This window comes from Panulirus ornatus, chromosome 55 (assembly GCF_036320965.1).
Source record: "Panulirus ornatus isolate Po-2019 chromosome 55, ASM3632096v1, whole genome shotgun sequence".
In the NCBI taxonomy this organism is placed as follows: domain Eukaryota; kingdom Metazoa; phylum Arthropoda; class Malacostraca; order Decapoda; family Palinuridae; genus Panulirus; species Panulirus ornatus.
Window position 1 is genome coordinate 26,950,583 of NC_092278.1, and position 25,588 is coordinate 26,976,170.

Here is a 25,588-nt window from a genome sequence, read left to right on the forward strand (position 1 = left end):
AGGAGATGGGGTGAGTATTTTGAAGGTTTGTTGAATGTGTTTGATGATAGAGTGGCAGATATAGGGTGTTTTGGTTGAGGTGGTGTGCAAAGTGAGAGGGTTAGGGAGAATGATTTGGTAAACAGGGAAGAGGTAGTAAAAGCTCTGCAGAAGATGAAAGCCAGCAAGGGCAGTGGGTTTGGATGGTATTGCAGTGGAATTTATTAAAAAAGGGGGTGACTGTATTGTTGACTGGTTGGTAAGGTTATTTAATGTATGTATGACTCATGGTGTGGTGCCTGAGGACTGGCAGAATGCTTGCATAGTGCCATTGTACAAAGGCAAAGGGGATAAGAGTGAGGTATAAGTTTGTTGAGTATTCCTGGGAAATTATATGGAAGGGTATTGATTGAGAGGGTGAAGGCATGTACAGAGCATCAGATTGGGGAAGAGCAGTGTGGTTTCAGAAGTGGTAGAGGATCTGTGGATCAGGTGTTTGCTTTGAAGAATGTATGTGAGACATACTTAGAAAAGCAAATGGATTTGTATGTAGCATTTATGGATCTGGAGAAGGCTTATGATAGAGTTGATAGAGATGCTCTGTGGAAGGTATTAAGAATATATGGTGTGGGAGGTAAGTTGTTAGAAGCAGTGAAAAGTTTTTATCAAGGATGTAAGGCATGTGTACGTGTAGGAAGAGAGGAAAGTGAATGGTTTTCAGTGAATGTTAGTTTGCGGCAGGGGTGCGTGATGTTTCCATGGTTGTTTAATTTGTTTATGGATGGGGTTGTTAGGGAGGTGAATGCAAGAGTTTCAGAAAGAGGGGCAAGTATGCAGTCTGCTGTGGATGAGAGAACTTGGGAAGCAAGTCAGTTGTTTTTCGCTGATGATTCAGCGCTGGTAGCTGATTCATGTGGGAAACTGCAGAAGCTGGTGACTGAGTTTGGTAAAGTGTGTAAAAGAAGAAAGTTGAGAGTAAATGTGAACAAGAGCAAGGTTATTAGGTTCAGTAGGGTTGAGGGACAAGTCATTTGGGAGGTAAGTTTGAATGGAGAAAAACTGGAGGAAGTGAAGTGTTTTAGATATCTGGGAGTGGATTTGGCAGCGGATGGAACCATGGAAGCGAAAGTGAGTCACAGAGTGGGGGAGGGGGCGAAAGTTCTGGGAGTGTTGAAGAATGTGTGGAAGGCGAGAACATTATCTCGGAAAGCAAAAATGGGTATGTTTGAAGGAATAGTGGTTCCAACAATGTTATATGGATGCGAGGTGTGGGCTATAGACAAGGTTGTGCGGAGGAGGGTGGATGTGTTGGAAATGAGATGTTTGAGGACAATATGTGGTGTGACGTGGTTTGATCGAGTAAGTAATGAAAGGGTTAGAGAGATATGTGGTAATAAAAAGAGTGTGGTTGAGAGAGCAGAACAGAGTGTATTGAAATGGTTTGGTCACATTGAGAGAATGAGTAAGGAAGATTGACAAAGAGGATTTTGTGTCAGAGGTGGAGGGAAGGAGGAGAAGTGGGAGACCAAATTGGAGGTGGAAGGATAAAGTGAAAAAGATTTTGAGCAATCGAGGCCTGAACATGCAGGAGGGTGAAAGGCGTTCAAGGAATAGAGTGAATTGGAACAATGTGGTATACCACGGTTGACGTGCTGTCAATGATGTGGTAACAGAGATGTAGTGTCGGTGCATTATACATGAGTGTGAATGTATGTGGCCTTTGTTGTCTTTTCCTAGCACTACCTCGCACGGGTGTGGGGGAGGGGTGTCATTTCATATGTGGCTGGGTGGCGACAAGAGTGAATAAAGGCAGCAAGTATGAATTATGTACATGTGTATAAATGTATATGTCTGTGTATGTATATATATGTACACATTGAAATGTATAGGTATTTATATGTACGTGTGTGGATGTGTATGTATATACAAGTGTATCTACATAATAAGTTTATGATACACTTGTTGTCTGTCTTGGACAATCACGTTTACCAAATGGTATCCTTGCTACATCTCTTCATTGTATATCAACTGACTGTTATATTTCTCTCTTGTGTCTCCCCTGATGATGTGATTATTACACAAAAGTGCACTTGGGAACTTATCGTGTTTCATTTTCCCCGTGGACTCATAGGAATATACGTGATCATGCTCAGAATTTTGATCCTTTCCTATTTATTTATATCTATTATACTTTGTCACTGTCTCCCGTGTTAGCGAGGTGCTGCAAGGAAACAGATGAAAGAATGGCCCAATCCACCCACATACACATGTATATACATACACGTCCACACATGCACATGTACATACCTATACATCTCAATGTATACATATAAATACACTCACAGACATATACATATATACACATGTACATAATTCATACTGTCTGCCCTTATTCAGTCCCGTCACCACCCTGCCACATAATGAAATACCAACCTCCTCCCCCTGCATGTGCACGAGGTAGCGCTAGGAAAAGACAACAGAGGCCCCATTCATTCACACTCAGTCTCTAGCTGTCATGTATAATGCACTGAAACCACAGCTCCCTTTCCACATCCAGGCCTGACAGAATTTTCCATGGTTTACCCCAGATGCTTCACATGCCATAGTTCAATTCATTGCCAGCATGTCGACCCCGGTATACCAAATCGTTCCAATTCACGTGGGGAGTGCTCATCCTCCTCGAAGGCTCAGATTGGGGTGTCTAAATGTGTGTGGATGTAACCAAGATGTGAAAAAAGGAGAGATAGGTAGTATGTTTGAGGAAAGGAACCTGGATCTTTTGGCTCTGATTGAAACGAAGCTCAAGTGTAAAGGGGAAGAGTGGTTTGGGAATGTCTTGGGAGTAAAGTCAGGGGTTAGTGAGAGGATAAGAGCAAGGGAAGGAGTAGCACTACTGCTGAAACAGGAGTGGTGGGAGTATGTGATAGAGTGTAAGAAAGTAAACTCTAGATTGATATGGGTAAAACTGAAAGTTGATGGAGAGAGATGGGTGATTATTGGTGCATATGCACCTGGGCATGAGAAGAAAGATCATGAGAGGCAAGTGTTTTGGGAGCAGCTGAATGAGTGTGTTAGTGGTTTTGATGCACAAGACCGGCATTAGTGATGGGTGATTCAAATGCAAAGATAAGTAATGTGGCAGTTAAGGGTACAATTAGGGCACATGGGGTACTTAGTGTTATCATTGGAAATGGTGAAGAGCTTGTACAGTTTTGCTGAAAAAAGACAGGTGATTGGGAATACCTGGTTTAAAATAAGGGATATACACAAGTATACATATGTGGGTAGGGCAGATGGTCAACAGGCATTATTAGAACACATATTAATTGATAGGAATGTAAGAGAGACACTTTTGGATGTAAATGTGATAAGAGGGGTAGCTGGTGGGATGTCTGATCACTATTCTGTGAAGGCACAGGTAAAGATTTGTAGAGGTTTTCAAAGAAAAAGAAAAAGTTGGGGAGAAGAGAGTGGTGAGAGAAAGGGAGCAGAGATTTAGCGTAGGATAGCAAAAGGTGAGAGCAAATCAAGTGAGGGGAGTGAGTGAGGAATGGGATGTATTTAGGGAAGGAGTGATGGCATGTACAAAAGATGCACGTGGCATGAGAAAGGTGGGAGGTGGGCAGATTACAAAGGGTAGTGAGTGGTGGGATGAAGAAGTAAAGTTGCTAGTGAAAGACTAAAGGGAGGCATTTGGATAACACTTATGGTGAAGGAGTGAAAATGATTGAGAGATGTGTAAGAGAAAGTGGCAGGAGGTGAAGAGGGAGGCACAGGGGTTGAACAAGAGGACAAATGAGAGTTGGGATGAAAGAGTATCATCAAACTTTACGGATAATAAAAAGATGTTTTGGAAGGAGGTAAACAATGTGCGAAAGACACAAGAACAAATGGGAACATTGGTGAAGGGGTAAAAGGGGAAGTGATAACAGGTAGTGATGGAGTGAGTATTTTGAAGGATTGTTAAATGTGTTTGATGACAGATTGGCAGATATATGGTGTCTTGGTTAGTGTAGTGTGCGAATTGAGAGTCAGCAAGAGTGGTTTGGTGAAGAGATAAGAGGTGGTGAAAGTCTTGTTGAAGATGAAATGTAGCAAGGTGGTGGGAGTGGATGGTACTCCGGTCGAATTTATTTAGAAAAGGAGTGACTGTTGGTGTTGATTGGTTGGCAAGGGTATTCAAGTGAAGTGCCTGAGGACTGACAGAATGCACGTCAAGTGTCACTATATAAAGGCAAGGGAGATAAAAGTGATTGTTCAAAAAACAGAGGTATAAGTCTGTTGAGTATACCTGGTAAGATATATGGGAGGGTTTTGATTGAGAGGGGAGAAAGCATGTACAGAACATCAGATTGGGGAGGAACATTGTGATTTCAGAAATGGTAGAGAAGGTGTAGATCAGGTGTTTACTTCAAAGAATGTGTGAAACATATTTAAAGAAATGGATGGATTTGTTGGGATCTGGAGATGGCATGTGATAGGGTTGATAGAGATGTTTTGTGGAAGGTCTCAAGAATATATGGTGTGGGAGGTAAGCTGTTAGATGCGAATATATGGTGTGGGAGGTAATCTGTTAGATGCAGAGAAATTTTTATCAAGGGTGTAAGGAATGTGTTCGAGTAGGAAGTGAGTGAGTGGTTCTCAGTGAAGGTCGGTCTGCAGTAGAGGTGTGTAATGTCATAATGGTTGTTAAATTTGTTTATGGATTGGGTGGTGAGGGATGCAAATGCAAGACTCTTAGAGAGAGAGGCGAGTATGCAGTCTTTTGGGGATGAGAGTGCCTGGGAAGTGAGTCAGTTGATGTTTGCTGATGATAGAGCACTAGTGGCTGATTTGAGGTGACTGAGTTTGGAAGGGTGTAAAAGGAGAAAGTTGAGAGTGAATGTGAATAAAAGCAAGGTTGTTAGGCACAGCAGGGTTGAGGGAAAAGCTAATTGGGATGTAAGTTTGAATAGAGAAAGGTTGGAGGAAGTGAAGTGTCTTAGATATCCGGGAGTAGACATGACAGCAAATGGAACAACTGAGGAAAAAGTAAGCCATATGGTAGGGGAGGGATGGAAAGAGAGAATGTTACCTGGTCAGGCAAATATGAGTGTTTGAAGGAACAGTAGTCCCAACAATATTATATGGTTGTGAGGCATGGGCTATAGATAGGGTTGTGCAGAGGAGGGTGGATGTGTTGGAAAGAAAATGTTTAAGGACAATATGTGATGTGAGGTGGTTTGATCGAACAAGTAATGAAAGCATAAGAGAGATGTGTGGTAATAAAAAGAGTGTGGTTGAGAGAGCAGAAGGTGTATTGAAATGGTTTGGACATATGGAGAGAATGAGTGAGGCCCGGTTGACAAAGAGGGTATATGTGCTTGAGGCGGAGGGAATAAGGAGGAGTGGGAGACCAAACTGGAAATGGAAGGATGGAGTGGAAAAGAAATTTTGAGTGATTGGGACCTGAACATACAGGAGGGTGAAAGGCATGAGTGGAATACAGTAAACTGGAATGATGTGGTATACTGTGGTCAATGTGCTGTCAGTGGAGTGAACCACAGCATGTGAAATGTCCGGAGTAAAGGTCTCTGGGACCTGGATGTGGATAGGGAGTTGTGGTTTCGTTGCATCACATATGACATCTTGTGTATGGATGTGAGTGGATGTGGCCTTTCTTCGTCATTCATCAATACACTACTCTTCTATAGCAGAAATGTAGGAGGTTTACACATTAAGGACACATCAAAACTTACTGCCATGTTACAGCAAGGTTGGGGCTGGTTTGGTTCCATTGTTTAAGGGCAAGCAATTGCTTTCGAAAGTCAATCCCTGAAAATAAAGTCTAGGCCATCCTCCTCTGTGTTCTGATGGTCACTTTGTTTAGTATCAGAATTATTGTTGTTACTTGGTGACCAGCTTAACATATCTAACAAGTCCAAGAGTTAAAACTCTCTTATCCATATAACTTACAGAATTAAGTTAAGTAGCTGGGTTTGTGATGGTTCTAATATTTTGAAATATGTGAACCTTTCATTGCTGTGTGTGTTGTGAATCTAGTAATCAACATATATGAAGCAATTGCCTTTTCACATACAGGTACAACTAGGCCTCGATTATAAAGGGAAAAGTGAATGTCTTGACTATTTTTGAACCTCTCACAAATTATCCATTCTGTTTATTGCTTCATATATGAATTTTCAAGAAATATGAATAAAAATTATCTATTCGTACCTCTATCTTATTAACTAAGTTTCCACGTACACGGGGTAGATAAGTCAATACAATCATGTACAACTTTTGGTTACTAGTTTTGAAAAACTGGTCCCAAACACTAAGTGTAAGACTGACAAAGGTTATTTTTAAGGTTTTAATACCAAACATTTTTGAGATTCTTTTTAGATAATCAACCTTTGCAAAACTTCCCATTAAAAGTTGAAAAAATAAAAATCAACTAAAGATATGACTAAAAAATTTCATAAAGTGATGCTATACTATACTAGCAGCACTGCTGTAAATATTAAGGCTTTCAGTGCAATAATAAAACAATAACCAATTAACAATAAAGATATTTATTTTCCTTTCAACAAGTATCAAGGAAGCACAGAATCAGCTAATATGGTTCACATATACAAACTACAATCTTTCAGACATTCAGAAATAATAAGAATCAAGACAAAACTCTCTTGAAAGAAACCAAAACTAGTGAGCTCAATTTTATATAATCAATATCTAAAAGAATTCCCTGTATATATTTCATGGGCAACGGCAGAGTTTCAGTCATTAATCTTCCTATACCAGCAAAAATGCTCCTCTAACACCAACTTCAGGTAAACCAAAACTAACTTACAGAGAAGGTACCAATGGGACAATGTTATCTTCAATGTTCAAACCTACTATGACTTGGCAGCTTCCATTTGCTTCATGATCTGTTCCTTAATAACTTTTGTTGCTTCACTAGCCTTCGGTATGAGGAATCTGAAAGCAAAAAAAAGTCTGAATGAGGTGATTTGCACAGGATCGCAACATCATTTATAACTATGAATTACTAAACAAATACGTTAATACAGACAATCATGTAAGTTTAGAGGTGTTAAAAATCAATTTTCTCTAAAGCAGTGTCCCTTGAGTCTTGAGAGAATCTCTAGAATTTCTGGGAATGAGAAACCTCTGAATTCCCTACCTTCTGGTGAGGTAACATCCCTTTCACCCCTTATCTATGACCTAATAAATGCCAATGACATACTGGCTCAGCCTGTGTCTTACCACCATCGAGTCAGCAGCCCTCAACTGGCTCAGCCTGTGTCTTATCATCATTCAGTCAGCAGCCCTCAACTGGCTCTGCCTGTGTCTTACCACCATCCAGCCAGCGGCCCTCAAGTGGCTCAGCCTGTGTCTTATTATCATTCAGTCAGCAATCTCCAACTGGCAATGATATCATTGTCCCTAAACTACTGGTGACAAATTGCTTCATAATTCTTGGAACACGGATATTAATCTGATGGTGACTGCCACTGGTTACAAAAAAGGTATTCAAAAGGAAGGGAAAAGAGGGATGGGTAACAAAAACTAAACAAAAAAGCTCGAAGGATACTGCTCCAGAAAGTTTTTCATACTTCAAAATCTATATTTCTCTCCAGGGTCAGTTTGTCCCACAAGCCTTGAGAACATAGTAACATGAAAGAGAGGTAATTAAAGAAAATCTTAGAAAAACAATAACAAGCAAAAAAAAAAGCTTTAACCCTTATTCACTGGTATTTGCTTCTATCTCCATTTCCACTTGCTTATCAAAAACTAGATGAATGACATTCAAAAAAAAGAAAAGAAACATATATTTCAAGGTGTGAAAGAAGAAAAATGGGCATATATTTTAAGATGTGGAAGAAGGAAAATGGGCAAATATTTCAAGAAAGGGAACTCAGAACTACAGCCCAGTCTCACGAACAAGGGTGGTTTATATAGCACTGGAACATGTAATCAACTCAAAACTACAGCCCAGTCTCACGAACAAGGGTGGTTTATATAGCACTGGAACATGTAATCAACTCAGAACTACAGCCCAGTCTCACGAACAAGGGTGGTTTATATAGCACTGGAACATGTAATCAACTCAGAACTACAGCCCAGTCTCACGAACAAGGGTGGTTTATATAGCACTAGACATGTAATCAACTCAGAACTACAGCCCAGTCTCACGAACAAGGGTGGTTTATATGGCACTGGAACATGTAATCAACTCAGAACTACAGCCCAGTCTCACGAACAAGGGTGGTTTATATAGCACTGGAACATGTAATCAACTCAGAACTACAGCCCAGTCTCATGAACAAGGGTGGTTTATATAGCACTGGAACATGTAATCAACTCAGAACTACAGCCCAGTCTCACGAACAAGGGTGGTTTATATAGCACTGGAACATGTAATCAACTCAGAACTACAGCCCAGTCTCACGAACAAGGGTGGTTTATATAGCACTGGAACATGTAATCAACTCAGAACTACAGCCCAGTCTCATGAACAAGGGTAGTTTATATAGCACTGGAACATGTAATCAACTCAGAACTACAGCCCAGTCTCACGAACAAGGGTGGTTTATATAGTACTGGAACATGTAATCAACTCAGAACTACAGCCCAGTCTCACGAACAAGGGTGGTTTATATAGCACTGGAACATGTAATCAACTCAGAACTACAGCCCAGTCTCACGAACAAGGGTGGTTTATATAGCACTGGAACAAGTAATCAGAAGGCAAACTTTCCAACTAAGAGACAACAAGGTTTTAAGGAAAGAAGATTAAGCATAACCAGGGTTCTAGACTGTTATAACATGGTGAGCTCCATCTTACATCAAAGAGAGGGATGGGTAGACTGTGTGTTCTTGAAGTGCTAGAAAGCCTTTGACACCATTCTTTCTCAAAGGTTGATCAAAAAGCTGACTACAGGTAGGGATAAGGAGTAGGCTCCTTCACTGGATAGAAGACTAGCTTTTTGGAAGGTAGCCAAGTACACATCCTTAAAGTAAGTTAGGGTTGTAAATGGCATCCCGCAAGGTATAGTCTTAGATCAATGTTATTCTTGGCGTATGTAATTGATTTGCTAGTGGGACTGGAGTCATATCTAAACATGCTTGCAGATGATGCAAAGATCATGAGAGAAATAAAGTATGACCATGACAGCATCAGCTTACAGGGTGATCTGGACAAATTCCAGAATTGGTCAAATAAATGGATGATGACATTCAAACCAAAGAAGGGCAAGTTGATGGGGATGGAACAAAGTGAAGGAAGGCCTTGGTAAAATCATTACCAAGTGGGAAATGAATTACAGAAATCTACATGTAAAAGAGATTCAAAGGTTGATACTGTGCCTACTATATAACCAGAGCTACATATCAGAACTGTGAAAGGGGAAGACTGTCTGCTGACAAATATAAGAAATGAATTCAAATAGAGGCAGGAGGACATATTTGTAAAATTATTCAAAACATATGTCAGACTAAAACTGCATTATCCCTCCCTAGCAAGCCTAGTATCAGCACTTAAAGAGGAACAAAGATCTGACTGAAAGGGTACAGAAAACAGCAACTATGATGACATGGAATTAAGAAAACTGAGGTACAAATAGGGGTTTAGGACTATAAAGTTGTTCATTATGGAGAAGAGAGAGAGAGTGGGGGGACAGGGAGTGTTTATAAATCAGCTGGATGATACTGAAAGGGTATAGTTCTTCAAGGGATGAAGTACCAGAGTAACCACTGGACATTTCAGAAAGGAGACAGTGCACGCTGGGAGTTTACAAAAGTTTAAAAGGCTACCTGATGGCATGGAGAGCTCAGGAGATGGCCTTATGCGTGTAGAAGTCTCTTCCCATAAAATACAAAGAGGTAATTAAACATTACACCCATCACAATACTTATCAGTGTAAGGAGGAAATGGCATGTACTAAAGGGGAAGATATTGAAAGATTTATTTCTTTCTGTATCTTAGTTTCATACTTTACACTTACATCATAAACAGGCAGAGGATTGGTGGTAAAAAAATGTGAATATGTTCAAAATTACTACATCTTTAACTCTAAAATATAAAGGTCAATAGTCTGCACCCCCTACATTTCAGGTTGCAAACAAGATCCTTTTTTTATCAATGTAAAATCAAAGTTTTTTCAGTATGCCGGCAAGTCAGCAGTGTTCTGTGTCCTGGGATGTTTGGCATTTACTTTTTCAATAATTTAACAATGCCTTTAATATATATGTGCTAATACATATGGATTCTTGAGGAAAAGATGACAATAGCTGTAGAATTAAAAGATGCTCTATCCTAAAGGTAGCTGTCCTTCAGGAAATCACTGGAACTAGCATGCTGGGTGTATCAAGGAATGAGCATAAATGTTAGGGAGCAGTGCTCAGGCTGCTGAAGCACCATAAACTAATCCTTTTTCCTAATCAAGTAAGTTGACTTTAAGTAGTGTGGTGAGCTAAGCTCCTCAAATATATGCCACTGTTGCCAGTATAAAAAAAAAATTGCTTTCAGGCTTTCGATGAAACCAAGGACAATGAATGAGATTAGGCTAATCAGTGATTCCATCATCTGAGGTCAGTTGGAAGAGTTTTGTGCAAGGAACCCTTTGCATCATCTGATGTCAACTGGAAGAGTTTTGTGCCAGGAACTCTTCCATTATAAAAGATTTTGCTTTTCAGATGCTGGGGTACATGACATTGCCAATGTTGTAAAGGTCAATTCTGATACTATAAATAATCCACTCTTTATTCATTTTGCCAGTACAAATAATGTACTCAAGGAAGAGCATAGGAACTTTTACATATATATTGCAAGCTTGTTTGTCCTTTTAGAGACAAAACTAATAATGTTATAACTTTAAGAGGACTACCCAGGATCAGGACTGGAAATGCTTCCTTCAGTAAGGTTTTCAGTCTTAACTGCAGCTTTGTGAACCTTCATTTATAAAAAGCAGTTGAGCTTGCAAACTTTTGAAGTACATTTACATGCAGCCTGATATGTTTACAAAGGATAGCCTACCTTTGAACATGTTGAGTGCTGCATGTTTTGGCAGGCTCCTCACTGAGCCAACTCCCATAAATTGGTAAAAGAAGCTCAATTAGGGAGGCTCACTCCCTTCTCTTAGTGGGCCAACTTATGCAATTTGCACCACTCTATTTCACACCAAACAAAATTGTAACTAAAAATCAAATTAGACTTCCTGGTTGATGATAAAAACGTTTTTCAAAAAGTACTCTTGACTTATAATCCATGACAGACTCCATCTGTGTGATATTAAACCATGAGTGAAAAGTCACTGCTGATGAGGCTGTATCACTTTCAACTGACACAAGAGGATACAGTTTCATCAAAGAATCTCTCTCTTCAAGAAGTCTATCTTGTTCCTACTACTGAGTGCAGCAGAGTCTCATGAAGCTGGAGGAGCCCCTGGTCCTGGGATTGTAGCCCTTTGTGGATGGGAATTGTGCATTTGTATATTAATGCAGGTATAGAAAGGTGAAGAAACCTTTTCTTTTTGAGATGGTGCCCATGAATAAGATATTCCTTTGGAAAATATTGGGGTTTAGATCCTATTAACACTCCAACATAAGTGGAGTCTCTCTTCTATTCATCCTTTTAGTTGAATTCCTATTCACCAAAGCCTATTGCTTGAATTTAGCTGGCCTACTATCAGCAAATAAGTGACTACCACCATGATGATGTGACTGAACCATCCACTCCTGACCAAACAGAACTCACACAATTCACATGATACAGTGCCAATCTAAGGAGTTGGAAGAGGGAAGCTGGGAAAAAAATTTCTCATGGGACACTGCCTTGGAGAGAAAGGCTTTTCAACTTTCAAAACCTACATTCTCTCCTCTGTTGTTGATCAGCACTGAGAGCATACACACATAGTGGAAGAAGAGTGGATAAAAACCTTTACAAGAAACTAAAACAAAAAACAAATACAAAATAATTACTTTTATTGGTAAATTGGAGGAGTGCTGAGAACCAATTCTTTGGAAAGAGGTATCCCTAATGCTGCAAAGGGAAGAGCCACACATCTAAACTAAGGTACTGTTTTATGAAAGTGGAAGAATATTTCCAAAAACCCTTTCTCTTTACATCCTCCACCAAAGATTCTTGAGGAAGGCGAGGACAGAGGCCACCTTCCTTACATCACATGCTCCAGTGTAAAAGCCACGGTGAGCAAGCAACATGAGTATCTTGATCCATGTTCATATATTTCTAGCTGAAAGGGGTTTTGAAGCTTCAGGGTTCACAAACAAAAGATTCCCTCAATAATCTCTGCTGAAATCTAGAAAGACTCAAAAAGATTTCACTAGGCATAAGGCATGATGCTCACTTCATGAAATTTCCAAGAGCTGATGATACTGGGTCTATTTCTAAATCTACTGGTTTTCAGTATTGCCTGAAAAACTGGGGTTTGTATCTTAACCTATTAGATCTCATCATGAAAAAAGTAGAATATTGTGTTTGGACATAGTATGTAATTCATTTACTCTCCTTCCAGGGACCAAGGCTATTATGGAAAACAGTTTTCATAAGAATATATAGAGAAGCTTGGTTGCCAGGAAAACTGTAAGACTGAAACAAGTCTTAGAAAGCTCTTAAGCTGAAGCTGAGAAATAATCAATACTCAGTCTCCTTTAAAAGAAGGACCAGAGAAATTTATGCCAGATATAGCCAGTTAGATCATATGGTACCAAAACCCAAGTAAAGGGATTCTTGAAAGGCACTCTTGTAAGATGCCACATTTTTGTTATTAAACAGAATTGTATTGTCTTTGAAGTGGTACAGAAGAACCAGAGGGATCAAGCAAGGTATATTGTCAAGCTGAAGGAGTCTATGGCACTAAAATTACTTATCCCAACCGGGGCTCCTAGTGTTATGAAACCCTAAAAACCAGTCTCCCCTCTGACATTCCTCAGTATCTTACCTTTATTGATATGAACTTTCAACTTTCTCCTTTTGCACATTCTCCCAAACTCTTTCACAAGCTTCTGGAATTTCTATAGTCTACTACTAAAGCTCTGTCATCCACAAGCAGTAACTAATTCATCCCTTCCCCACCTACAGCATAACAGAGATCTGGCCTTCGCTTTGTAATGTTCGCATTTGCCTTCTTCACAATCCCATCCATGAACAGGTTAAACAAGTCATAATACAGATCCTTGACAAAGACCCACCTTCATTGGGAACCACACATCCACATCCCATCCTACCAACAAACATGCCTTTTCTTCTAATAAAAACTCCTCTCTACATTTAAAAGTGTTTCACTTACTCCATATATGGATAGCACCTTCCAAAAGCCTCTCTATCAACTCTACCACACACTTTCTCTGCATCTACAAACACAAGTAATTCACTCTCTCTCTCCAAGTTTCTCATACATACCGTTCCAAGCAATCACCTAGTCCCAACATCCTTGATGTCTGTTCCTCCGCAGTCATATACTCTGTATTTGACACCATCAATTTCATCAACAATCTCATATTCACTTCTCAGGATAAACTTACCATCCTTATAACTCTACAGTTTGAACAGACTCTGCCTACTTGAAGTCACACCATAAATGAAAAGTCACCTTTGGCAAGGCTGTGTCTTTGTTAGTTAGCAAGACAAAGGACAATCTTGTCAAAGAACTTCTTTCATGAAAAGGAGTCCATTCTGTCCTTGCTACTGACTGTAGCACAAATCTAAAGCTGCAAAAGCCCCTAGACCACTCAAAAGGGGTCATGGGGTTATGTAATAATAATGATTAATTTTTGTTCCCCTAGCTTGCCATCCCATACGCACCTTGCCTTGGGCCTTATATAAATCTAACAGCTTGAATAATCAATACACAACACCATCATGCCCTTTCTTTTAAAACTTAACTACAATCTCACCCACTTCTGGGGCTTTCTCACATTTCATTATCCACAAAACTTTTACTACCTTCTCTTTTTGCACCATCCCATTCACCATGGCTCTCTCACTTCATGTACCGTATTGTCCCAAATATACTATATCCAACTTCCAATCATCTATTACATTCAGTTGTCTGCTAAAACCCTTACACTAACTCCTTTTCACATCACTGTGTCAGATGATAACAAAAAATAAGGGATACCATGAAACATATCCAGAAGGTGCACCCTTTTCAAATCTCTCACTACGTCAACTTTATCTTATGGTCAAGATTTTGTAGCTGGTTATTGTTACATGTAATATTTCTAGAGGTTTAGTTGGCATTCTAGTTGGTATCTGAAACGATGGACTACAATGTTGATATGACATGACATATAATGCAATAAAAAAGAAGAAAAAAAGAAGTAAACAACACTATGAAGAGTTATTCTCTTTAAACACCAACCTCTACATAGTATATATATATATATATATATATATATATATATATATATATATATTATATTTTTTTTTTTGCATTGTCGCTGTCTCCCACGTTTGCAAGGTAGCGCAAGGAAACAGATGAAAGAAATGGCCCAACCCAACCCCATACACATGTATATACATACGTCCACACACGCAGATATACATACCTACACAGCTTTCCATGGTTTACCCCAGACGCTTCACATGCCCAGATTCAATCCACTGACAGCACGTCAACCCCGGTATACCACATCGATCCAATTCACTCTATTCCTTGCCCTCCTTTCACCCTCCTGCATGTTCAGGCCCCGATCACACAAAATCTTTTTCACTCCATCTTTCCACCTCCAATTTGGTCTCCCACTTCTCCTCGTTCCCTCCACCTCCGACACATATATCCTCTTGGTCAATCTTTCCTCACTCATTCTCTCCATGTGCCCAAACCATTTCAAAACACCCTCTTCTGCTCTCTCAACCACGCTCTTTTTATTTCCACACATCTCTCTTACCCTTACGTTACTTACTCGATCAAACCACCTCACACAACACATTGTCCTCAAACATCTCATTTCCAGCACATCCATCCTCCTGCGCACAACTCTATCCATAGCTCACGCCTCGCAACCATACAACATTGTTGGAACCACTATTCCTTCAAACATACCCATTTTTGCTTTCCGAGATAATGTTCTCGACTTCCACACATTCTTCAAGGCTCCCAGAATTTTCACCCCCTCCCCCACCCTATGATCCACTTCCGCTTCCATGGTTCCATCCGCTGCCAGATCCACTCCCAGATATCTAAAACACTATACTTCCTCCAGTTTTTCTCCATTCAAACTTACCTCCCAATTGACTTGACCCTCAACCCTACTGTACCTAATAACCTTGCTCTTATTCACATTTACTCTTAACTTTCTTCTTTCACACACTTTACCAAACTCAGTCACCAGCTTCTGCAGTTTCTCACATGAACCAGCCACCAGCACTGTATCATCAGCGAACAACAACTGACTCACTTCCCAAGCTCTCTCATCCACAACAGACTTCATACTTGCCCCTCTTTCCAAAACTCTTGCATTCACCTCCCTAACAACCCCATCCATAAACAAATTAAACAACCATGGAGACATCACACACCCCTGCCGCAAACCTACATTCACTGAGAACAAATCACTTTCCTCTCTTCCTACACGTACACATGCCTTACATCCTCGATAAAAACTTTTCACTGCTTCTAACAACTTGCCTCCCATACCATATATTCTTAATACCTAACAACTTGCCTCCCATACCATATATTCTTAATACCTTCCACAGAGCATCTCTATCAACTCTATCATATGCCTTCTCCAGATCCATAAATGCTACATACAAATCCATTTGCTTTTCTAAGTATTTCTCACATACATTCTTCAAAGCAAACACCTGATCCACACATCCTCTACCACTTCTGAAACCACACTGCTCTTCCCCAATCTGATGCTCTGTACAAGCCTTCACCCTCTCAATCAATACCCTCCCATATAATTTCCCAGGAATACTCAACAAACTTTTTTTTTTTTTTTTTCCTGCTGTCTCCCGCGTTTGCGAGGTAGCGTAAGGAGACAGACGAAAGAAATGGCCCAACCCACCCCCATACACATGTATATACATACGTCCACACACGCAAATATACATACCTACACAGCTTTCCATGGTTTACCCTAGACGCTTCACATGCCTTGATTCAATCCACTGCCAGCACGTCAACCCCGGTATACCACATCGCTCCAAATCACTCTATTCCTTGCCCTCCTTTCACCCTCCTGCATGTTCAGGCCCCGATCACACAAAATCTTTTTCACTCCATCTTTCCACCTCCAATTTGGTCTCCCTCTTCTCCTCGTTCCCTCCACCTCTGACACATATATTCTCTTGGTCAATCTTTCCTCACTCATTCTCTCCATGTGCCCGAACCATTTCAAAACACCCTCTTCTGCTCTCTCAACCACGCTCTTTTTATTTCCACACATCTCTCTTACCCTTACATTACTTACTCGATCAAACCACCTCACACCACATATTGTCCTCAAACATCTCATTTCCAGCACATCCATCCTCCTGCGCACAACTCTATCCATAGCCCAAGCCTCGCAACCATACAACATTGTTGGAACCACTATTCCTTCAAACATACCCATTTTTGCTTTCCGAGATAATGTTCTTGACTTCCACACATTCTTCAAGGCTCCCAGAATTTTCGCCCCCTCCCCCACCCTATGATCCACTTCCGCTTCCATGGTTCCATCCGCTGCCAGATCCACTCCCAGATATCTAAAACACTTCACTTCCTCCAGTTTTTCTCCATTCAAACTCACCTCCCAATTAACTTGACCCTCAACCCTACTGTACCTAATAACCTTGCTCTTATTCACATTTACTCTTAACTTTCTTCTTTCACACACTTTACCAAACTCAGTCACCAGCTTCTGCAGTTTCTCACATGAATCAGCCACCAGCGCTGTATCATCAGCGAACAACAACTGACTCACTTCCCAAGCTCTCTCATCCCCAACAGACTTCATACTTGCCCCTCTTTCCAAAACTCTTGCATTCACCTCCCTAACAACCCCATCCATAAACAAATTAAACAACCATGGAGACATCACACACCCCTGCCGCAAACCTACATTCACTGAGAACCAATCACTTTCCACTCTTCCTACACGTACACATGCCTTACATCCTCGATAAAAACTTTTCACTGCTTCTAACAACTTGCCTCCCACACCATATATTCTTAATACCTTCCACAGAGCATCTCTATCAACTCTATCATATGCCTTCTCCAGATCCATAAATGCTACATACAAATCCATTTGCTTTTCTAAGTATTTCTCACATACATTCTTCAAAGCAAACACCTGATCCACACATCCTCTACCACTTCTGAAACCACACTGCTCTTCCCCAATCTGATGCTCTGTACAAGCCTTCACCCTCTCAATCAATACCCTCCCATATAATTTCCCAGGAATACTCAACAAACTTTTTTTTTTTTTTTTCCTGCTGTCTCCCGCGTTTGCGAGGTAGCGCAAGGAAACAGACGAAAGAAATGGCCCAACCCCCCCCCATACACATGTATATACATACGTCCACACACGCAAATATACATACCTACACAGCTTTCCATGGTTTACCCCAGACGCTTCACATGCCTTGATTCAATCCACTGACAGCAGGTCAACCCCGGTATACCACATCGCTCCAATTCACTCTATTCCTTGCCCTCCTTTCACCCTCCTGCATGTTCAGGCCCCGATCACACAAAATCTTTTTCACTCCATCTTTCCACCTCCAATTTGGTCTCCCTCTTCTCCTCGTTCCCTCCACCTCCGACACATATATCCTCTTGGTCAATCTTTCCTCACTCATTCTCTCCATGTGCCCAAACCACTTCAAAACACCCTCTTTTGCTCTCTCAACCACGCTCTTTTTATTTCCACACATCTCTCTTACCCTTACGTTACTCACTCGATCAAACCACCTCACACCACACATTGTCCTCAAACATCTCATTTCCAGCACATCCATCCTCCTGCGCACAACTCTATCCATAGCCCAAGCCTCGCAACCATACAACATTGTTGGAACCACTATTCCTTCAAACATACCCATTTTTGCTTTCCGAGATAATGTTCTCGACTTCCACACATTCTTCAAGGCCCCCAGAATTTTCGCCCCCTCCCCCACCCTATGATCCACTTCCGCTTCCATGGTTCCATCCGCTGCCAGATCCACTCCCAGATATCTAAAACACTTCACTTCCTCCAGTTTTTCTCCATTCAAACTCACCTCCCAATTGACTTGACCCTCAACCCTACTGTACCTAATAACCTTGCTCTTATTCACATTTACTCTTAACTTTCTTCTTCCACACACTTTACCAAACTCAGTCACCAGCTTCTGCAGTTTCTCACATGAATCAGCCACCAGCGCTGTATCATCAGCGAACAACAACTGACTCACTTCCCAAGCTCTCTCATCCCCAACAGACTTCATACTTGCCCCTCTTTCCAAAACTCTTGCATTCACCTCCCTAACAACCCCATCCATAAACAAATTAAACAACCATGGAGACATCACACACCCCTGCCGCAAACCTACATTCACTGAGAACCAATCACTTTCCTCTCTTCCTACACGTACACATGCCTTACATCCTCGATAAAAACTTTTCACTGCTTCTAACAACTTTCCTCCCACACCATATATTCTTAATACCTTCCACAGAGCATCTCTATCAACTCTATCATATGCCTTCTCCAGATCCATAAATGCTACATACAAATCCATTTGCTTTTCTAAGTATTTCTCACATACATTCTTCAAAGCAAACACCTGATCCACACATCCTCTACCACTTCTGAAACCACACTGCTCTTCCCCAATCTGATGCTCTGTACATGCCTTCACCCTCTCAATCAATACCCTCCCATATAATTTACCAGGAATACTCAACAAACTTATACCTCTGTAATTTGAGCACTCACTCTTATCCCCTTTGCCTTTGTACAATGGCACTATGCACGCATTCCGCCAATCCTCAGGCACCTCACCATGAGTCATACATACATTAAATAACCTTACCAACCAGTCAACAATACAGTCACCCCCTTTTTTAATAAATTCCACTGCAATACCATCCAAACCTGCTGCCTTGCCGGCTTTCATCTTCCGCAAAGCTTTTACTACCTCTTCTCTGTTTACCAAATCATTTTCCCTAACCCTCTCACTCTGCACACCACCTCGACCAAAACACCCTATATCTGCCACTCTATCATCAAACACATTCAACAAACCTTCAAAATACTCACTCCATCTCCTTCTCACATCACCACTACTTGTTATCACCTCCCCATTTGCACCCTTCACTGAAGTTCCCATTTGCTCCCTTGTCTTACGCACTTTATTTACCTCCTTCCACAACATCTTTTTATTCTCCCTAAAATTTAATGATACTCTCTCACCCCAACTCTCATTTGCCCTCTTTTTCACCTCTTGCACCTTTCTCTTGACCTCCTGTCTCTTTCTTTTATACATCTCCCACTCAACTGCATTTTTTCCCTGCAAAAATCGTCCAAATGCCTCTCTCTTCTCTTTCACTAATAATCTTACTTCTTCATCCCACCACTCACTACCCTTTCTAATCAACCCACCTCCCACTTTTCTCATGCCACAAGCATCTTTCGTGCAATCCATCACTGATTCCCTAAATACATCCCATTCCTCCCCCACTCCCCTTACTTCCATTGTTCTCACCTTTTTCCATTCTGTACTCAGTCTCTCCTGGTACTTCCTCACACAAATCTCCTTCCCAAGCTCACTTACTCTCACCACCCTCTTCACCCCAACATTCACTCTTCTTTTCTGAAATATATATATCATAGCTGGTCTTAAACATTATACACAAAGCTGACATCTTTCAACAATATCTATCTGAAGTGCTTTCATATAAATATTTCCTCCCTTCATCTTAAGTTTTCATCTTTTTACCACAGAGTGCCACCGTTCTTTGAGATTGTTGCTCTTTCCCTAACTATTCAATACTCACCTGTCCATATCAGTTATTGTAACTTCTCCATCTGGCGAAGTTGTACCATACTTGAAGGTGATGAGATCTGGATGTCGCTTCTTTGATGTGATTTTGACAATTGAAGCTAGAGTTCTTCGAGCTGTCACATGGCCCTCTCCTTCCTTGATCTCAGATTCACGGATGACGAAAAGGAGGGTGTCCATCAACAAGAGATGGCTGAGTTGACAAAAAAAAAATTTTTTTAGTGAATAAAAATATGCTACAGTGTAACCTCCCAAACCTGGGGCAGCTGATGTACCAGGGAGTTAGGTTAATAAAGCATTTTAGGTTTTGGGAGAAAAGCCTACATCCACCAAAACCTGGACTATATTCTCCCAAACTTGGACTACTCTGTTTGGGTTTAGGATATATTTCAGTTTGGTGAGTAAAAATCATGGGCATTTAATTAAACCACTAAAAATAAATGTTCACAACCTGGAATAGCAGTGTTTTTCTCCTGTTCTCCAGACAAAATGTAAATACTGGCAGTCTTTCAGAGCCCAAATTACAGAGGATTTGGCAATCACAGTATCCACATCTGGGATGATACACTGTACTTTTACACTATGCAATCATGTGGCATTATTCTACAATCATGTATAAACATCATATCTAACCCTCTAAAGGCAGAAGTCATCATATGATGACTTGAGTAGCAGGTGGAGAGAATTGCCATAAGAGTACTGAGTTTTCCACGCTTTCCTTGACCAACCTGTCAATACTGTGTTCTTAATATGTCTGACAAGAGTATCTTGGTCCCTACAGAAGCTTATTTCAAAGACTAACACTCTCTGGAAGTAATTCTGGAGAATAAACAGATCGGCATTTAAATGTACATATCATACATTACCCTCCAGAATGAGAAAATTCTGAGTTCTGCCAGTTGTGGTGGCTGTTGGGGGGTGCTTATCCACTCAACCACAGTTATCAATAACAGAGAAATGGCTGTTCTATCACAAGTAATTGAATATCTTTCTTTCTACATGCAGATGTGATGAGACCTCTACAGACCAGTTCCTGTCACAAACAGAAACCAGCAGAAATCTTTAACTGATCTATCTCTGTCAAAATAGAGGTCTAATAATATGAAATGGTGCTTGAAATGTTGCACTTACATAAAACATATTACCCTCTACAGAGAGGATCTGAATCCATGCCGCTTGTGTTGACAGTTGGGTCCACTTATCCACTCTGCCACCGGTATCTGTTTTCAAAGGTCATCCATCATACATGCACAAACAATGAGATCTCTGTAGGATGGTACTCATCATAAATACAGTGACCAGAAGTAATATTCTACTGATCTCTCCCTGTCAACACAGAGATATACAAAACTGAAATAGTGCTTGAAATGTGTGCTTACATAGAACTTACATCAACCTCAACAGGAAGATGATCTGAACTTGTGATGGCTGTTGGGCCACACATTACTCAGCCACTGGTGTCTACAGGAGAGAGCTGGCTATTTGATCACAAGTAACTGAATATTTCTATTACATAGGCTACAAGACCTCGATGGTGGGTAAAGTGAATTCTATATAAGAGCATATTTCAAGCACTACTTCATGTTCATACAGCTCAGTGTTGGTGGAGAAAAAGTGACGCAACATTACTACTGGTTACTGTGTGTCCAATGGGAACCACCCCATAGAAGTCTCATTGCATATGTATGTAGGATGAAAGACATTCGATAACGTGAACAAATAACCAGTCTTCTATTATGGATACTAGTAACTAATTGGATATATGCTCTGGCTGCTGCCAAAAGTGGCAATGGTTTGAATCCTCTCTTTGTGAAGGGCTATTTTCATTCTATGTAAGTGCATATCTTTACCATTATTTAATATATATATTTCTATATTCATTTATCATACTTAATCGCCATCTCCCATGTCAGCGAGGTAGCGCAAGGAAACAGACAAGGAAAGGCCTAACCCCCTCATGTGTGCAGGGTAGCGCTAGGAAAAGACAACAAAGGTCCCATTCGTTCACACTCAGTCTCTAGCTGTCATGTAATAATGCACATATATATACACATGTACATACCCATACTTGCTCCCTTCATCCATTCCTGTTGCCACACATGAATCAGCATCCCCCCACCAGTGAGATATATATACACATACGTATTTTTTTTTTTTTTTGCTTTGTCGCTGTCTCCCGCGCCTGCGAGGTAGTGCAAGGAAACAGACGAAAGAAATGGCCCAACCCATCCCCACACACATGCACACATACACACGTCCACACACGCAAACATACACACCCAAACATCCCAACGTACACACATATATACACACACAGACAAACACATATACACACATGCACACATTTCACACTGTCTGCCCCTACTCACCCCCATCGCCACCCTGCCACACACGGAATAACATCCCCCTCCCCCCTCATGTGTGCGAGGCAGCGCCAGGAAAAGACAACAAAGGCCCCATTCGTTCACACTCAGTCTCCAAATGTCATGCAATAATGCCTGAAACCATAGCTCCCTTTCCACATCCAGGCCCCACACAACTTTCCATGGTTTACCCCAGGCGCTTCACATGCCCTGATTCAATCCATTGACAGCATGTCGACCCTAGGTATACCACATCGATCCAATTCACTCTATTCCTTGCCCACCTTTCACCCTCCTGCACGTTCAGGCCCCGATCACTCAAAATCTTTTTCACTCCATCTTTCCACCTCCAATTTGGTCTCCCACTTCTCGCTCCCTCCACCTCCGACAAATATATCATCTTTGTCAATCTTTCCTCACTCATTCTCTCCATGTGACCAAACCATTTCAAAACACCGTCTTCTGCTCTCTCAACCATGCTCTTTTTATTTCCACACATCTCTCTTACTTATTACTTACTTATTACTTACTCAATCAAACGACCTCACACCACTTATTGTCCTCAAACATCTCACTTGCAGCACATCCACCCTCCTGCGCACATCTCTATCCATAGCCCATGCCTCGCAGCCATACAACATTGTTGGAACCACTATTACTTCAAACATTCCCATTTTTGCTTTCCGAGATAATGTTCCCTGACTTCCAAACATTCTTCAAGGCTCCCAGGATTTTCGCCCCCTCCCCCACCCTATGATTTACTTCCGCTTCCATGGTTCCATCCGCTACCAGATTCACTCCCAGATACCTAAAACACTTTACTTCCTCCTGTTTTTCTCCATTCAAACTTACCTCCCAAATGACTTGACCCTCAACCCTACTGTACCTAATAACCTTGCTCTTATTCACACTTACTCTTAACTTTCTTCTTTCACACACTTTACCACACTCAGTCACCAGCTTCTGCAGTTTCTCACATGAATCAGCCACCAGCACTGCATCATCAGCGAAAAACAACTGACTCACTTCCCAAGCTCTCTCATCCACAACAGACTGCATACTTACCCCTCTTTCCAAAACTCTTGCATTCACCTCCCTAACAACCCCATCCATAAACAAATTAAACAACCATGGAGACATCACACACCCCTGCTGCAAACCTACACTCACTGAGAACCAATCACTTTCCTCTCTTCCTACACGTACACATGCCTTACATCCTCGATAAAAACTTTTCACTGCTTCTAACAACTTGCCTCCCACACCATATATTCTTAATACCTTCCACAGAGCATCTCTATCAACTCTATCATATGCCTTCTCCAGATCCATAAATGCTACATACAAATCCATTTGCTTTTCTAAGTATTTCTCACATACATTCTTCAAAGCAAACACCTGATCCACACATCCTCTACCACTTCTGAAACCACACTGCTCTTCCCCAATCTGATGCTCTATACATGCCTTCACCCTCTCAATAAATACCCTCCCATATAATTTACAAGGAATACTCAACAAACTTATACCTCTGTAATTTGAGCACTCACTCTTATCCCCTTTGCCTTTGTACAATGGCACTATGCACGCATTCTGCTAATCCTCAGGCACCTCACCATGAGTCATACATACATTAAATAAACTTACCAACCAGTCAACAATACAGTCACCCCCTTTTTTTTAAAATTTCCACTGCAATACCATCCAAACCTGCTGCCTTGCCGGCTTCCATCTTCTGCAAAGCTTTTACTACCTCTTCTCTGTTTACCAAATCATTTTCTCTCACCCTCTCACTTTACACACCACCTCGACCAAGATACCCTATATCTGCCACTCTATCATCAAACACATTCAACAAACCTTCAAAATACTCACTCCATCTCCTTCTCACATCACCACTACTTGTTATCACCTCCCCATTTGCGCCCTTCACTGAAGTTCCCATTTGCTCCCTTGTCTTACGCACTTTATTTACCTCCTTCCAGAACTTTTTTTTTTTTTTTTTGCCGCTGTCTCTCGCGTTTGCGAGGTAGCGCAAGGAAACAGACGAAAGAAATGGCCCAACCCACCCCCATACACATGTATATACATACGTCCACACACGCAAATATACATACTTACACAGCTTTCCATGGTTTACCCCAGACGCTTCACATGCCTTGATTCAATCCACTGACAGCACGTCAACCCCGGTATACCACATCGCTCCAATTCACTCTATTCCTTGCCCTCCTTTCACCCTCCTGCATGTTCAGGCCCCGATCACACAAAATCTTTTTCACTCCATCTTTCCACCTCCAATTTTGTCTCCCTCTTCTCCTCGTTCCCTCCACCTCCGACACATATATCCTCTTGGTCAATCTTTCCTCACTCATTCTCTCCATGTGCCCAAACCATTTCAAAACACCCTCTTCTGCTCTCTCAACCACGCTCTTTTTATTTCCACACATCTCTCTTACCCTTACGTTACTTACTCGATCAAACCACCTCACACCACACATTGTCCTCAAACATCTCATTTCCAGCACATCCATCCTCCTGCGCACAACTCTATCCATAGCCCATGCCTCGCAACCATACAACATTGTTGGAACCACTATTCCTTCAAACATACCCATTTTTGCTTTCCGAGATAATGTTCTCGACTTCCACACATTCTTCAAGGCTCCCAGAATTTTTGCCCCCTCCCCCACCCTATGATCCACTTCCACTTCCATGGTTCCATCCGCTGCCAGATCCACTCCCAGATATCTAAAACACTTCACTTCCTCCAGTTTTTTATTCTCCCTAAAACTTAATGATACTCTCTCACCCCAACTCTCATTTGCCCTTTTTTTCACCTCTTGCACCTTTCTCTTGACCTCCTGTCTCTTTCTGTTATACATCTCCCACTCAACTGCATTTTTTTCCTGCAAAAATCGTCCAAATGCCTCTCTCTTCTCTTTCACTAATAATCTTACTTCTTCATCCCACCACTCTCTACCCTTTCTAATCAACCCACCTCCAACGCTTCTCATGCCACAAGCATCTTTTGCGCAATCCATCACTGATTCCCTAAATACATCCCATTCCTCCCCCACTCCCCTTACTTCCATTGTTCTCACCTTTTTCCATTCTGTACTCAGTCTCTCCTGGTACTTCCTCACACAAGTCCCCTTCCCAAGCTCACTTACTCTCACCACCCTCTTCACCCCAACATTCACTCTTCTTTTCTGAAAACCCATACAAATCTTCACCTTAGCCTCCACAAGATAATGAT

General features: G+C 41.2%; 1 protein-coding gene across 6 annotated transcripts in view; it reads right to left on the reverse strand.

Moving 5' to 3' along the window:
- Positions 1-6,517: 6,517 nt before the first annotated feature.
- The window catches only part of TBC1D23 (TBC1 domain family member 23), a 138,031-nt gene continuing 118,960 nt past the window's right edge, over positions 6,518-25,588 (reverse strand). For all 6 annotated transcript variants that reach the window (XM_071693296.1, XM_071693295.1, XM_071693298.1 and 3 more), the window contains 2 exons: positions 19,962-20,159; positions 6,518-6,939 (listed from right to left, as the gene is read on the reverse strand). In XM_071693296.1, the coding sequence (XP_071549397.1) occupies positions 6,858-6,939; positions 19,962-20,159 (280 nt within the window). In that variant the 3' untranslated portion in view covers positions 6,518-6,857. The remainder of the gene's footprint in view (positions 6,940-19,961; positions 20,160-25,588) is intronic.